This window comes from Hyposmocoma kahamanoa, unplaced genomic scaffold, assembly GCF_003589595.1.
Source record: "Hyposmocoma kahamanoa isolate Upper Pololo Valley unplaced genomic scaffold, ASM358959v1 88, whole genome shotgun sequence".
Taxonomy (NCBI): Eukaryota; Metazoa; Arthropoda; class Insecta; order Lepidoptera; family Cosmopterigidae; genus Hyposmocoma; species Hyposmocoma kahamanoa.
Genome location: NW_020654466.1, coordinates 17,997,355 through 18,013,800, shown reverse-complemented (window position 1 = coordinate 18,013,800; position 16,446 = coordinate 17,997,355). Strand labels below are relative to the sequence as shown.

Genomic DNA, 16,446 nt, shown 5'->3' with positions numbered 1-16,446 from the left:
GACATACCTAAAACAGAAATTAATACTGACAGTGAAAACGATAATAATAAAAAATGTTAAAAAAATATTATATGAAATTATGATAACAATTCTATTCAATCTGTGTGTGCTGCAGCAAGCCAACAGGTCTTCAGTGCGAGTTTTGCCGAAAAAGTTTTTCGGCTATCATGTATCACCTTTGGGTCAGCATGGTGCGGTGCATCAAGAGCAAAATAAAAATAATAAAACGATAGCATATGATAGCTAATAATATAACTTCCGACATCGAGTTTATAACCAGAAATAGAGATTATTTTGTAATTAGATATTTTGCTGTTTTTCTCTCACCACCGAATGGAACAGCCCCCATTGTTAGAGATATTATAAAAAAAAATTTCATATTAACATTATTTGTTTCGTGTATAGATAGTACTATTTTTATTATATATTTTCATGTGATTCTGACGTAGTATGATCACTTTGGCACCAAGAGTATGAATTTCGCTTTGATCCCAAAGTAAGTAGCTATAGCAATTGTTTTATAATTTTTTTTTAATTGATATTCAATTATTTTATGTGAAATTACTCCACTAGTTTGTTATAATTATTAATACAAAGATCGAACACTCAGAAAAAATCCCTTCGATCCGGCCGGATTCGAACCGACGTTTTCTAGCATATTGTGGCAGACGCCATACCAACTAAGCCACGGAACGAACCAGAGGACCTCACGAATTTTTGTATGTGCTTGTTGTCGTGTCTTTGTATTTGGTTTTTCAACGACTTTTTAGTCGTAGCGCCATCTATGAGAAATCTATGAATATTTTATCAATTTTTTAGGATTTTTTTCTGAGTGTTCGATCTTTGTATTAATTTTTTTTTTTTATCGTACACACTCAACATAGCCCCGCACTAGGGATACCCTGTGTCGCGGGTGCCATGGACACACGTAGACAACCACAAATTACACCCAAACTCACGAGAGAAATAAATGTAGGCCATACAAATATTTCTCCCGACCCGGGAATCGAACCTGGGACCTCTGCATGGCAGTCCGGCATGGTAACCGTTCGGCCACGGAGGCAGTTTAATAATTATAGCACTATATATAATTATAACACGGTACCACAAACACCCAGACCCGAGACAATATAGAAAAGTTACTTTTCAAACCAAGCCAGTTTTTGCAAGCCATGGACCACGGACAAAATGTATTTATGATATTTTTTTAATAAAAATGGAAGTAAATTAGTTTGCTACTCCGCGAACATAGTAGAAGTTAAATCGTGCATGTGTTGAATATTTTTTCATGCACTTAATTTTCCCTCCGCATAAAATTAATAAAATAAATAACACTGGCGCAATTATACAGCCACAGATGTCTCGAACGATAATTTTTTTTTATAATATCAAGTGTGACTGTGACTTTGTTGGTAATATTTTAGGTAATCGTTGCATAATGAGGGTTCTGAAAGTCAAGCACCGTGTTTTAATAGGTTTACGACCTAATTATGTAATGATTGCATATGATACTTTTTCTATGAGTATATAAAATAATGAAACAGAACCAATATTTAGTGTATATTTTGTTAACAATCCATTACAACAAACTCGAACGAAAGCCTTACAAACGCTACAAAACAAAAACCAAAGAGATGGAATAGAAATGGCCAAGTACCGCTTATACTTTAATCAATCTTTTTTTTAAAGGTTTATGGCCCAGTAGCAAGACCTCAGACCAATTTAACTAATCAAGAGGCAGTGGAGCGTTTGAGTAGCGTCATATTTGATATTTTAATTAGCGAAAATATGACGTCCTTTTTTAACTTATTATAGTTCTGTGTATACTATGATGAAAATTTTCAGTTCAGTAGTAAGTAGGTATACCATAGAATTTTGGTTCAGAACTCAAAAGTGCGCCGTTGTGACAGTGAGCAGAAAAAATATTTAACACAATCGTGGCTATTTTGCACGATTCAACTTCCACTGGGTTCGCGAAGTAGCTAATTAATTTACTTCCACTTTTATTAATATGGACTTCCGCAAAATGATCCCTGAGTCTGTTAATGCGATTTTTTTACAAAACTACAAAATTTGTTTTTGCCGCTTTTTGGAGCACAGTAGCGACATCTCTTTAAAATCGTTCAAACTAATTTGTTTGTCTGTTTTATCGACTGAGAGACTATAGTGCTAAAGTGCTTTAGTGATTATGAGTTAAGGCTTCAATTCCCTTATCCACCGGTGTTCCTTCTACCCTACCTGGCCCTACTTCATTTTAAGTATTTACAGCAAAAAATAAAAGATAGGTGAGTAGTTACTATTTTAATCGCCCGAAGTCTTCCACTCTCGGCACCTGAGAGAGCTTCCACGAGTTGTGGCACGACATCCATTGTGGTCTTCAGGAGGAGTGTCTGATTTAGCTGGGCTTCACCCACTTTGTCCATATTCTGGTTCTGAGTATCCATGCAGAGAAGTAATATTTTGTCGACGTCTGCTAATTTTCTTATTACATACTAAAAAGAAAAAAATGAATAATTATTCATACAAAGATCGAACACTTAGAAAAAATTCCTTCGATCCAGTCGGATTCAAACCGACGTCGTCTAACAAACCGTGCCAGAAGCTATGCCAACTAAGCCACGGGATGAACCAGCGGAACTCACGAATTTTTCTATGTGCTTGTTGTCGGATCTTTGTATTTGGTTTTCAACGACGTTTTAGCCGTAGCGCCAAATATGAGATCTTATAGATGGCGCTACTTGGCAGCTCTTATTAATTTATTTATGTGCTTGTTTAATTAAAAAAAATGTTACCTGCAAAGCTGTTATCAATCCATTTTCATTGGCAATGAGGTCTTGTACAGCGTCAAGTCTTTCTTCAATGAACTCTTTCTTACAAGACGGTTGTAATATAGCCGCTCTCAAAGCTCTTATACCACCAACTGTAGACGTAGGACCTAGTACTCCCAGAAGACAACATGTAGAGCCTGCTGACGGCACTAAAGGCTGGACTAGTTCCAGTTGGGTCGCAGTTCCTACGTCTGTGGAAGTTTAAGACGCTCAAGTTCAAATTCGTATGATTCTTTATTGCAAGCACATGAAGAAAATAGAAGCAAGGATGTTGTAATAACTGTGCTAAAATAGCTTATTAACTTTGTTTAGTAGGTTAGGTACCTATCTCAACGTTTACTTATAACGTAAGAAATGACGTAAGATTAAAACTTAATATTCATTTGTTATTTATTAAGAATCTCTATTTCAGTAAAATAAGTTATATCGATGGTTTTCTTCTCAAAAATATATATTTCATCAGGAAAATGGTTCAAATTATAACCTTTTTTTTTGAAAAAAACCGACCTCAAAAGTTCGTGGAATTACATCTATTTGCCAAGTTTTATTGAAATCGGCTACCGGAAAGTGCGCGAAACCGGATTCATCCCCTAGTTTGCCATCCTTAGGGGTAGAATATTTACTTCAAATTTAAATAGGGCCAATACTGAGGTACCTACCCTCTTTCCAACAAAAAAAAGAATCATCAAAATTGTTTTCCAAAGTAATCGCGAAACATCGTACAAAAAATTACAGTCGAATTGAAAACCTCCTCCTTTTTTGAAGTCGGTTAATAAAACTTAGCCCTGGCTGCTACGCAAAATTAACATTGTCGTCAACGTTTTCATGTGATTATTTTAACCAACGAACAGCTCAGTATCCCAATCACAATAAAATTTAACATTTTCCGAACTAATGTCAGCAATAAGAATAAATCAAAAAGGAACTATATTGCATCAGGTCTCTATTCCTGAAAAGCAGCGATATGTATATATACAGGCATGTGTGAGTACAAGACTTTAATTTCTAAGTTACATACATTTGAGAATATGTTAATATGGAATACCTCTAGCTACCTACTAGTAAAGAAAAACGTAATGGAACCTGCGTGGCGAAGGTTTATAACACTTGGAAACTGTAAAGTCCCCAACCCGCGTTGGGACAGAGCGTGGCGAACTTTGGCCTAAATTCTTTATTTAGATAAGACTCGCACCTAACAATGGGAGGTATGAAGATAACTACAAGACTTTTGTAGTAATTTAATAATTTCCACCCTTAAATTATTAATGATTGATGTCATTACCATATTAAAACATGTCTGTTTTTGTATCGAATGTGCTTCGTATGCAAGACTGGGCAAAATACTTAATTATATCTTAATTAAATACCTACAATATAAATTACAAAATACTTTAATGATATTATTGCATGTATAAAATTACAAAATACATTCAGTACAGGACACCACGAAAGTATTTGATATATCAATTACAATACAAAATACGTATTTGTATTCCTAACATTTCTTAAATTAACAAGTCGTGCGCCTGGTGGTAAGCGACACGCCTGGTCATAGCAGTTGCAGAGCTTTAAATCACAAAGATCTGAGGGGCATTAATTTGGGCTCGTCACCCTGAGATATATGTTGAAAAATGAAAACGATCACATTACTGCTTACCTGCAGAAATATGTAGATAAGGGGAAGTACTACCCTGGACAAACTGTTTCTGCTACTAAATTCAAAACTACTCAGCCTTGCTCTTATGTACCTACTCATATTAATGTTAGTACCTATACGATTACCAATAATCATAGTATGTTCCGATGAATGATACTCGATCTTCAATGACTCTCTAGCGAACACAATGCATTGAATGTATTCTACATATTTCAGTACTGCTGCAGCTGCTGTTAGCGCATAAAATCTGTCAAATATATTAACGGGCTTATTGCACTATTATACGAGTGGTTATAAAAGTTGTGCGGTTTGTTGGGTACTTTATATGATAGTGTATTTTATAACATATATCTTCTGTTTTCCGTAGGGGAGATATTCTTTGTAAAGAGAATTTTTATCACATTTATTATTTACAATAAGTATTGTTAATCAATATCATAGATAGAATATATTACAAAACAAAAAGTTTATACAAAAATTTATAATACAATATAACTACTGCGTACTCGGTTAATAAAAATCCATGGTAATTACCCATTATCTTTTTCAGGTTGTCTCTGCCTGTGGTATTTAAAATAAATATTGTGTAACATCAGCAAGTGAGACAAAGTAGTCACTTTTTATCACACTGTTTTTTTTAAGTAGATAATGCGTTGAATTAATATATTAATTATTAATATTAGACAACATCACATACGTTGCTTTGATCCCAAAGTAAGCGACTAAAGTATTTGTGTTATGGAAATCAGAAACAACTACGGTACCTACCACAAACACTCAGACCCGAGACAATATAGAAAAGTTCGTTTCTATACTGACTCGGCCGGGGATCGAACCCGGGACCTCAGAGATGGCGACACCATGAACACCGGTGTGCAAGTCGCTCGACCACGGAGATCCTCAAATTATTGAAAATGTTGTGAGAAAACCGTTATGTTGAAGATTAACAATACTCCTTGAAGTCTCATGGTCTCCAACCCAGGTTGGGTTAGTTCCGTAGCCCAATAATCTACTTATAGGTAAACTAAATATATAGAATTCTTTGTATTCCATAGTGGACACCTGTAGGCCAAGAGCCACTGCCTCCTCTTAAAGATAAGGTATTTATTTCAGTTTTATCTTTTACTACAAATGTTTTGTTAGTTCTTCAATACGGCATAGACAAAGCGGTGCGAAGCTCCAAGGTGGTAAGAGCATTGAAGTATATACCTTTATTTCAACTGAAATAGCATATATATTATTAATAAATGTACTCCCGTATGCCAATTTGCACTGGCTCTTAGGCTGCTAACCGATTGACTGCACGTTTGCAGTTAATGCGTGAATTTGTAATCAACTTCACGCATTAACTGCATGCAGAGGAAACCGACTTCATGTAGCTGAGATCGTCTACATGCAGTTAATGCGTGAATTTGTAATCAACTTCACGCATTAACTGCATGCAGAGGAAACCGACTTCATGCAGCTGAGATCGTCTACATGCAGTTAATGCGTGAAATCGTTAGCAACTTCTCGGCTGCATGGAGTTGATAACGACTTCACTCATTAACTGCAAACATGCAGTCAATCGGTTAGCAGCCTTGTAGCGGTTATTAATTGCGACCTACTGTTTGCGAATATCATAATGAACTTACTTATGTAAAACCTGAAGGTAAACAGCACTATACTGCGGCGCACAAAGCGTTTGAATCTGTTGCCGACCAGCGGCGTCGTTGAAATGTCTTCTTTGTACCGTGGTTAGATTGACAAGAGGGTAGTGGTCTTTTATCAATTTGTACAACTGATTCGGTTGGACCCCTTCACAGAATGTGTGAGGTACTATGATCTGTAAAATCGTAACTATATTTCAGTATACAGAGTTAGTTGTAAATTGCTAACAACCTCGGACTATATAACTAACATCATAGACAATAACTTTTGTTCCGAGACTTTTTACAAAACATAATCAATTTATCAAAAATAAAGTTTAAAGTTTTCGTTGTACAAAAAATAAAAATATTTCAATAGATCGCTCTAAACGGTCATAACTCTGTGTGCGCAAAAAAAGGACGCTTGCACCCACTACAGATCTTTTATTTTGCGCACACAGAGCTATGACCGCGTTTAGAGCGATCTAAAATATTTTTATTTTTGTATGAAAGTTAAATCTGACAAATTATGAAAAGTCGTGGAACAAAAGTTGTTGTTTATGATGTTAGTAATACTGTCCTCCGAGATTGTTCGTATTTTACAAAATCTTTACAAATAACCTTGTATAACGCCTGTACTTTTATCGTACAAGAAAACTGTTGAGATTACTTTTATGGGTTGATATCGTACTTTAAAACTGAGGTTATCAGTGCCAAAATGGTGTAACCGACGTTCAATTTTTTTCTACAATATTACTTTAAATGGTACTAAAGTACATACTTATTTCATATCTGAATGCTATTTTAATTGTATTTAATTGTAATTTAGCATCATAAAGGAATATTGTGTAAAAAAATTAATGTGAGTAACTCTACTTTTGCGTTGATAGCACGATAGCCTCAAATTTGCATGGAATATTTTAATTCTTGTCCAGACCGCTAGGGGCGCTTTAGTATTTATCAGACAAAAACAACCATAATGTGCAGCTTTAGGAATCTCCCTACGTATGGAACTGATGGCAATAAAGATGAAAACATTAAATTTATTCCCACTAAATCGATGCGTGGAACTTTTGGGTTACAATTGTTCCACGTGGAAATGAGTACACGAAACTACTGGGAATAAACCATTTTTTCGTTTGCGTTCGCTAGCGATTTCATTATTACTGAGTTTTTAAAGTATATAACTTTTTTAAGGAAATGGACTTGCTCTTGACCACTACTTAGCCCTGTAAGGCCAAGGGCTCATTCCCATTATATCGTAACGGTTTATTTATCGCTAGATGACTGTCGCGTCTAGCTTGTTCTCATATCACGACTATCTGTCGTGACTGTATCGTGAACGTTTATTTTATCGTTGAATTTCATCGACAATTTATCCGTTCACACCAGCCGCTTTATCGCTTGCACGACATAATCGTTTGAAGCTGCGATTATCTGTCATCACATTTTTATCGTGACGTTTTATTTATTGTTGGACGACTGTCGTTCTTGCTCTTCCCATTGTCACGACAGTCTGTCGTCCTAACGTCAAAAAAGTCGTGAACGACAGTTAATCGTGTTGTACTATATATGAACAATTTCATAATAAATAAAACTGTATAATAAATAATATACAAGTCACGATTCTTTAAACTGCACGACATCTGTCGTTACGACATAATGGGAACACGCTCTAACCCGACAAGGCGCGACATGTGCGATAGCGACATAAAAGCGCGGGATCTCTATGCGAGAATAGCAGTATCTCGCGCTTTATGTCGCTCTCGCGCAAGACGCGCTGTCGTGCTAGCCCTACTGGAGAAAAGATAGGGTCTATGATGGAACGGAAGACGCCTATTCAGTCGCACCTTAAATCGGTTTTCGATAGTCGGGTGTATGTGCTCGGAAACAGTCGCAGGCAGGGAATTTTATTCTTGGCCGTGCGCATAATAAAAGATGATGAAAAACGCTTAGTACGCCTAAAGGGAATATCGACCAAGTAGAAACGGCAAGATATGCCGTATATCTGGTCTTTATAACACAATTATATCTCTGTTGCTAGGAATCAGTGACCAATTATCCTTTCAAAGGTTTGAAATCATTATACAAGTGAATATATAATTCTCACTTTTGTGGAATGTCACGGTTCCAATCATTAATAACATTACAATTTATCGATAACAAAAATCATGCCCGAATGAGTAATCGATAAGATAAATAAGACACGTTGATAGATAGGATTAAACAATTGATGGCGGTATTAATACTTAATAGGCATATGGTATTACTGTTCTTTAGGTATAGGTGAATTTAGATAAAAATGTTTTGAAAAACAATATTTATTGAATCGAAATATACCACGCTATTAATACACTCCGGTAATCTTACTGGAAGTTTATTTAGTACAGGAATGCATAACCTGATATAGCATGACTAACTGTATACTAACTTAATACCGTATTATAACTAAACACTTTATACACTCATGGATATATTCTAAGGAACGCTAAAAAAAGGTTGAATTATTATAACAAAGTTCGCATGAACCATAGCCTCTAAATATCGCCGTTATACTGGGAAAAAACTATTATTTCACTAAATACCCACTTTGAAATAAATGCAATTGAAATTTCAAAGACGTATGTTTCTTATACATACCATGGTCTTCCCACGTCATCGAGTGTATAACCAGAAATAGAAACGAAATGTCATTTAATTTGTTTGGAAACCATTCTGCCAAATCATTACGATGATAACTGCGCTCCGATTGGCCAGCTCGAATTCGAAACAATTGACGAGTGTAGTTAATTGTTTCACTTCAATTGTCCAGTTTAACTTGAGCTTTGCTATAATGGACGATTATTGAAAAAATTACATATTTAATTACCGATGAAATGTGATTCCGTTTGTTTTGTGTTAGAGATATTATCTTTATTACAATAAATACAGAATATTTTTGGAATACACGGAGACGTACACATAAGTCAGTTATTGGCGCTACTATTTGTTGCTGTATCAGCTTTCTAATTTGTGATTTTAGCGCAAATGAGAGTTGATATTTAAAAGTGATATAAGGCCCATTTGCCTGATAAGTTGCCAGGGTTGGATGGCCCATAATTCGTCCCTATTTGTGGTTCTATACTCGATGTCCTACGTTAATTTGTGATTCCACATTTCATGGTTTACGGAAATTTTAAAATGTTTGCTATTTACATAAACAATTTTTAAACTTGTATTGAATTGATATTAATGAAATTACTCTACTAGTTTGTTATAATTATGTTATATGTATAAATAATTATAAGAATTTTTGTCACTTTATTCTAAATTAAGTCATTTTCTGTGAAAATTCCAGATAATTGGTTTTCGCAGTATAACAACTATGTGTCCATGAGTGTAGTTGTAATTGCTATTTCAAAGCAAGCTAATTCTTTCTAATTCTAATTTTGCGATAGATCGGCTTCAACAACAGCTCGTAACTCGTCATTATTCTCCTCAATCTGTGGTCGTAAACGAAGTTCGTTTTTCAAGTGATAATTTCTACTGTGGAATCGGGTTAACGAAAATGCACAGTGCGTTCGTTAGTTCTATATATTTCAGTGGGAAGGCGTCCAAACTCGATTTCCACCGGGTTGCTTAAAACTTTCCACGTATTATGAAATATTACATTTTGTGCTAAATTTTAAGTGTAGAATAAGTGAACCAGTGAAATGAAGTATTACTATCTTGTGTGCTAATAAGTTGTGTTTATAGTGTCACCAAGGCGTCATTTTTTCTTACAGTAGGTGTTTTTCGTTTTTCTCCGGCTTTACTAACGACAAATGTCACGCCTCGCCACTAACATATTTGTTCCCTTTTGCATTTCGGTATCACAACCACCCTTTTATTCCCACTGCAAGAAAGCAGCACTGCTGTGGTGTGTTCTGTTTTAGTTTAAAAACAGAGAATCGATAGTCGGTGGCTATCATTATCAATCAGGCGGATGCAATAAAAAAAACACGTGATGTACGAAACCGACATTCACTGAGAGGTTCTTGAGCGAAGTAAGTAATACCTAATTTGTTACCAAGATTCACCTCTTTTTTCTTACCTCTACAGGGTTGAAATAGTTGATTTTGGTTAGCGTGTGAACATAAAGGAGAGTGTCACTAAACTGACATAGAACAAGATGAGGGTGCTTGAGATCGACTGCAGCTATTCCTACTTCGCCTCGTGCCATGCCTCTGCCTTCCGAAATGGCTAAAAAAATATTCTCTATAAAATAAAATCTCTGGAAAATAACATTGCTTCTATCTTATTTTAGACGAACTCTCTTGCCTTTTATATGTACTTATGGAGTCATATGGTAAAAAACACTAAAGAAAGACATAATTATGTCAAAAATTCAATCAGCGGGCAAACCATGTAAGACGAAAGATGCCCAGTAGCGATGATATTCTGTCTTTCCGGCTAAATGTTTTTACTAATCTTCTTTGTAATAAACATGGTTTAACTTATTTTGCAAAGTAAAATTATAATACTTAGTACGATATAATTATTTAATATTTATGGTCAAAGTAAATTAAATGCATCTTTTTATGTTATTAAACTCAAAAATTTCAAAAAAAAATCGAAGAATCCCTTTTGCAGCTTTTAATCAAAATGTTTTTGATATTACAGTATTTTGAATTGATACGGTAGAACTAACAAAATATTCCTGTAACCCACTAAAAGGTTTAGTTTATTTTGCACACTAGATATAATATTCCATTACCCAATATAACACTCGGTTCTACGGCAGATGTGCTCGTAGATCTAGCAGACCTGGCTCCACTGTGACCACCTGGAAGGAATTTACGTCTGGTAGTCTCCAACTACTGAATACATGGTTACTATAGGCACCTAAACTCAGGTAAAGTTTCAACTAATAACGCACACACTCAACACAGCCCCGCATTAGAGAAACAAATTACACCCAACGCACATTACACACGAGAGAAATAAATAAATGTAGGCCGTACAAATATTCCTCCAGGACCGGGAATCGAACCAGCTGCGTGGTAGTCCGGAATAGTAACCGTGCAGCTGCGGAGGCAGTAAGGCAGTCAATTACATAAACTATCGAATTCTTCGATGAAATATTGGCGCCCAACGTGGGCCTGTTGTAGTCAAATTTAAATTGCTAAGTAGTAAAGTACAATTTCAACAAAGAATTTTAACCATATTGGATTTTTAAAGTTATTTTGTGATCCGACATATTTCATCCAAAGTACACATTCTAAAGCGGAATATCATTAATGTCCTCAAAATGGCCTGATACTGTATTCTGATGACTCCGTAGACAAAAGTAACCGAATAAGACTACTTATTTACTCAGTGCACAGTAGATTCAGTACTGAATTTTTTGCGTTAGTTATTAAAAGCTCGGGTAATGTTGCTACGTATCGGTTATTTTTATTAAATATAAGTACCTAACAAACAGTATTAAATGTAGCCCATTGGAAAGTCCCGTGTTAATTAACAGGGGCATAACTTGGAATATTTATTACATTACGTAAATAACATTTCCTGCTCACTTTTATAACTACTTTAGGTATCATTGATTTGGAAATCCCCATTATCAGTCCAGAATTTTGGGGTCATTTAACCAAGTATCGTGTTTATATGCAGAAAGGTATGTAATTTAAAGTGAAAACAGTATGTATATATTTTTTTATGATACCAAGTAACGGAAGAAAGTTGTGCGCGTGCTGGTAAGCGACACGCCTGTCCATAACAGTTGCAGTGCCACTTAAAGCTTTAAATTGCAAAGATTTGAGGGTACTACACCCTAAGACATAAATTGACAAGTCCCATGTTAATGTAAATTCACCGGCATCCTTATCCATCAAAACCGGAACGCAGTACTGCTGACATTACTGCTTGGCAGCAGAAGTAGGTTAAGTGGCAGTACTTCTCTGGACGAATAAGGAGCTCTACTGCTACTAAACTAACTTGTTCTTTCCTTACCTAACTGAAAATGCTAAAAGAGGATATTATATAAAAATCGCTCGTACTCTGTAACTACAACGCGCATGCGTATGCAACTTTACTACGTGCTATTACTACCCACTGCTGTATAGGGTTTGACCCTTAACAAACTATTGGCTTGACATAGCCACGTGTTTTGTAGTTTTTTTAGCTTGACGGTATTTTACAGTGTACTCGTAAATGGGTACGAACTTTTAACACCAAATGGTTAAAAATATTATCTGTTCTATATTAAACGGTCGTTCCCATTCGACGAAAATTTATGGTACCACCAGACGCACGACTTATTCACCCTATCACTTGGTATTATAAAAAATAAATAAAATGTGTTTTTTATGTTTATTGAATGTGATGTTGTTTAAAAAAAAAGACATAATTTATTTGACATGCAATATAAAGAAAAGAAAATGCAAATTAATAATAATTAAACAAAACACGTCAAATGGTTCTATGACTCAGCGACAGATGACAATGAAGAACATTGTTCTGGCTGATATTCTGCTATAGTCTAGAACACACTAAAATATATATATAATTAATTATGATTAATATGGCCATAATAACATAGACATAAGAATACTAATAACTGAAATGCAAAATATTATTATAATTCCAAATTATTAAAAATCAGTACAACAACACACAAGACACGAACGAATAAGAAACCTCCGTAGTTGTCTATGCAGATATATTAAATAGCCATTGTGAGCATTTACGTATGAATGTCCGTAACGATAAAGACACTGATACCATGATATTCAATTATTTTTGTGAGATTACTCCACTTGTTTGATTTAATTAATTAATACAAAGATCGAGCACTAATAAAAAAATCATATATAGAAATAGATTTCTCACAGATGGCGCTACACTAAAAAATTCGTTAAAACGCAAAAAGAAGGATCTGTAACAAGCACATAGAAAAATTCGTTAGGTCTTTTCGTTCCGTGGCTTTAGCTCTCGCACGGTTTACTGGAAGACGCTGGTTCGTATCCAGCCGGATAGAAGGATTTTTTTATTATTGTTCGATCTTTGTATTATTTATGCTTATTTTCATGAACATTCTTTCCTGATTACAATCACTTAAACTGCTAATGCCACATCAAAATGTACATAATATGTGAAGAGATTCAGACCCAGATATTATTCCTACCACAGACCACATAAATGTGATTCCTACCATCACGTATAAACGCCCAGTGTACGCTATAATGAAAATATCGCATTCAAATTTAGCGCTATACATTCTATATGACCATAGAGTATCTAGAAAAAAACTGAGGCCATACTTGCATTCGACGTTTAGCGCTTTTCCTGTTGTAGTTTTTTTTTTTAATTTTAATTTAATTTGCTTACCTCTGCTGCTGCTACTTATGTATCTTAGAGCGGTTGGTCTATTCCGTGGTGTGCAGAAATCAGAATTATCTGCTACTGAATCGTTGGCCAGTACCCTTGGGTGTGGCTTGCCGCTGGAGGAGGATTCCGGCTTGGTAGAAGAGTTTGAATTGGGGAGGAATCTATGAGAAAATTTATTAGTATGTTGTATTTGCTGTAGTTTTTCCTATATCAAATACGTAGATCGATGTTAAGTACAGGAAAATATAGATAACAAATATACCTCTAAATACTATAAAAACGAGTTAACCCTTATGATTATTGGTATATGAGTACACATCCAACAAAACCTTGTTTTACTAATAAACTAAGATGAGAGTTGGTTTGAACTTTATATTTCCAAGTCGATATAATTATGTTATTTAAGGTAAAAGACAATGTTAAGCATGAAGCTTCATTCGCATCATGCGTGTTTTAATTTGGTCGAGTATTAGTCATTTGACTGTAGGTAATTGTTTCAGAAGGATAACGAGAGTACAGGGCCTGACACACATCTTTCCCTCATCAGCTTGTGTTAGCGCTTTCATACATGCTCGTTGGTTTAGGGTAGATACTCTTGACCTAAGAGGAGGACGATGGGGCGGTGTGACCCGCTTCATCGTAGGGAGGAGGAGGACGTAGCTCCTCCCAGGTGCTGGGGGGTTCCGGTGCGCAAAGTCGATCCCGGATACCTTCCGTTAAAGCATCGGAAAAGGCCATCGTGGGGTTTTAGCCGGTAAAAGTCCGACTTCTCTCCACTCCTCTGCCCTCGCGGCGGAGAGGTCACGAAAAAAAGGGTGAATACTTTGACCTGCCTTTCTTTAGGATGTCCTCAATTTGGTCATGGTAAATTCGCCTTAGGCAGCCCTTACCTTCTTCTTATTATATCGAAGGCATACACTATCAATCTTGCTATGTATCGTGGTGCAAGGATTTGCCAATCAGCTTTAAGGGAACTGGACCGACGAGTACATTATACTTATCGGGCATAGAGTTATCAGTTCATATCGTCCCTGGTGGTTACCGCAGAAAGTATTTTTTTCCTGTACCTTACACATTGTGGTGAAATTACAGGCACATGGGACTTGTCAACTTATGTCTCAGGGTGACGGGCGCAGTGGCAGTGGCCCTCAGATATAAGTTTATTCTTTCTACTGTGTTACTGGGTTCAAGATTTTTTTAAACATGTTTAGTAAATTGCGGCCTTTGCTAAATATATTTTGGGTTTTTAAAATTATACGGCCAATAAAAAGGAGATGCCAGCGCCATCTATTGATTAACGATGGCCGTCTTCATGGATATGCAAAGTAAAAATGTTCACAGTGATTATATCGTGGACTCGACAACTTGCCTATTGTAGCCCAGGATGCATTAGACGTAACAAGAAAGTAATACGTCGTCTGGGGAGGCTCCAAGTCCATAGATACCAACTTGCCCGCCCACTCTCGCCTTATAAAATCTGTTTCGTTAATCTTCTTTCATTAATTATCTCAACATGTCTGAATCATCTAAGCATTTCTTTAAATGGCAGTATAATATAGTATTTCTGCCTACATTTAATTAGGCAGATTAAGCCTAAGGATTAAGCTGACCACCCTGGAGTATGTAGAGCAAGACCATCTTTTAATGATAGTTGCGCTAGGAACAAAATTGTAGTATCAAAAAGGATGAGGACCACTACTGCTCTCATCTTACTTAGCATGTCTAGCAAATTAATATTTCTAATTATCCTACAATAAATAAAGGTACATTTTTAATATAATAGTCTACAAATCACATCGAGTATATAACCAGAAATAGAGACGAAATGGCATTTAATTTGTTTGAAAACTATTCTGCCAAATCATTACTGTGACGACTGTGCTCCGATTGGCTAGCCCGAATTCGAAACAATTAACGAATGTCGTCAATTGTTGCACTTCAATCGACCAGTTTAACTTGAGATTTGTTATAATGGACGATAATTGCATTATTACATATTTCATATTTAATTACCGATGAAATGTGATTCCGTTTGTTATCTAATTAGATATGTTTCCCACACCACCGAATGGAACAGTCCAATGTTAGAGATATTGTCTTTATTACAATAAATACAGAATATTTTTGGAATATACGGAGACGTACACATAAGTTGTTGGCGCTGTACTGTTTCATTTTTCTAATTTGTGATTTCAGCGCAAACGAGAGTTGATACTTATTTAAAAGTGATAAGGCCTATTTACCCGGTTAGTTGCCAGGGATGTATGGCCTTTATTTCGTATCTATTTCTAATTATAAACTCGATGAGAAATTATCAAAGCATTAGTTTATTTTGAAGGAAAAAAAATATTTGTAGGTAATTCTGTTACACTTCCGGTTCAGTAATGGCGACGAAAGGTGACAGACTGCAGTTTAATTTGATTCTGCTTCACTAACCTGCGTTTAGTACTCAGAGGCACGCCCATTGGAGGCCCCATAGAGTTATTTTTAGACGTCGTTGGTTCTTCATTGTTGAACTGATATCGAGGGGTATTATTTGTAGGTCTTGATACCTTCAAGGTATTATACGACGCTACAGGCAGCACCGAAGGTCCTCTTATTCCTATATCCAAGAAAGAAACAAAAACACAAAGAGAATTAAGTAATTACATTACATCTTTTATTTATGAAATTGTAATGAAAATCAACTCAATTACCAAGAGTGGTGTCTTTTATGAGAAATGCTTTTCTATTTCTTGCTTGTATTTTATTATTTGCTGGCTTTTCTCTTGGAACGACATTCATTTTTGCGTAAAAAGCTTTTTATTTTGGCGCCATTTTCATGAAGATTAAATAATAGGTTAATTTAGTATATTCATAAAAAAGTTTACAAAGATAGGAACAAAAAAAAAACTAGTTAACTGGTGTTTCAATAGTGGATTAATTTATTGAATGTTATTAAAAACGAAGAACACAAAGTACGGGTTAATCGAAGACAAAAAGATAT

The 16,446-nt window shown here is 35.5% G+C and overlaps 1 protein-coding gene across 1 annotated transcript in view; it reads right to left on the bottom strand.

Annotated features, from left to right (window-relative positions):
• LOC113235960 (mutS protein homolog 4-like) overlaps nucleotides 1–16,244 on the bottom strand; it is a 34,119-nt gene extending 17,875 nt beyond the window's left edge. Inside the window, exons 1-9 of the mRNA XM_026471882.1 lie at nucleotides 16,157–16,244; nucleotides 15,897–16,062; nucleotides 13,461–13,621; nucleotides 10,849–10,917; nucleotides 10,186–10,334; nucleotides 6,120–6,310; nucleotides 4,611–4,732; nucleotides 2,793–3,019; nucleotides 2,298–2,492 (exon numbers count right to left, since the gene is read on the bottom strand). Coding sequence (XP_026327667.1) covers nucleotides 2,298–2,492; nucleotides 2,793–3,019; nucleotides 4,611–4,732; nucleotides 6,120–6,310; nucleotides 10,186–10,334; nucleotides 10,849–10,917; nucleotides 13,461–13,621; nucleotides 15,897–16,062; nucleotides 16,157–16,244 — 1,368 coding nt within the window. The remainder of the gene's footprint in view (nucleotides 1–2,297; nucleotides 2,493–2,792; nucleotides 3,020–4,610; nucleotides 4,733–6,119; nucleotides 6,311–10,185; nucleotides 10,335–10,848; nucleotides 10,918–13,460; nucleotides 13,622–15,896; nucleotides 16,063–16,156) is intronic.
• Nucleotides 16,245–16,446: the final 202 nt, after the last annotated feature.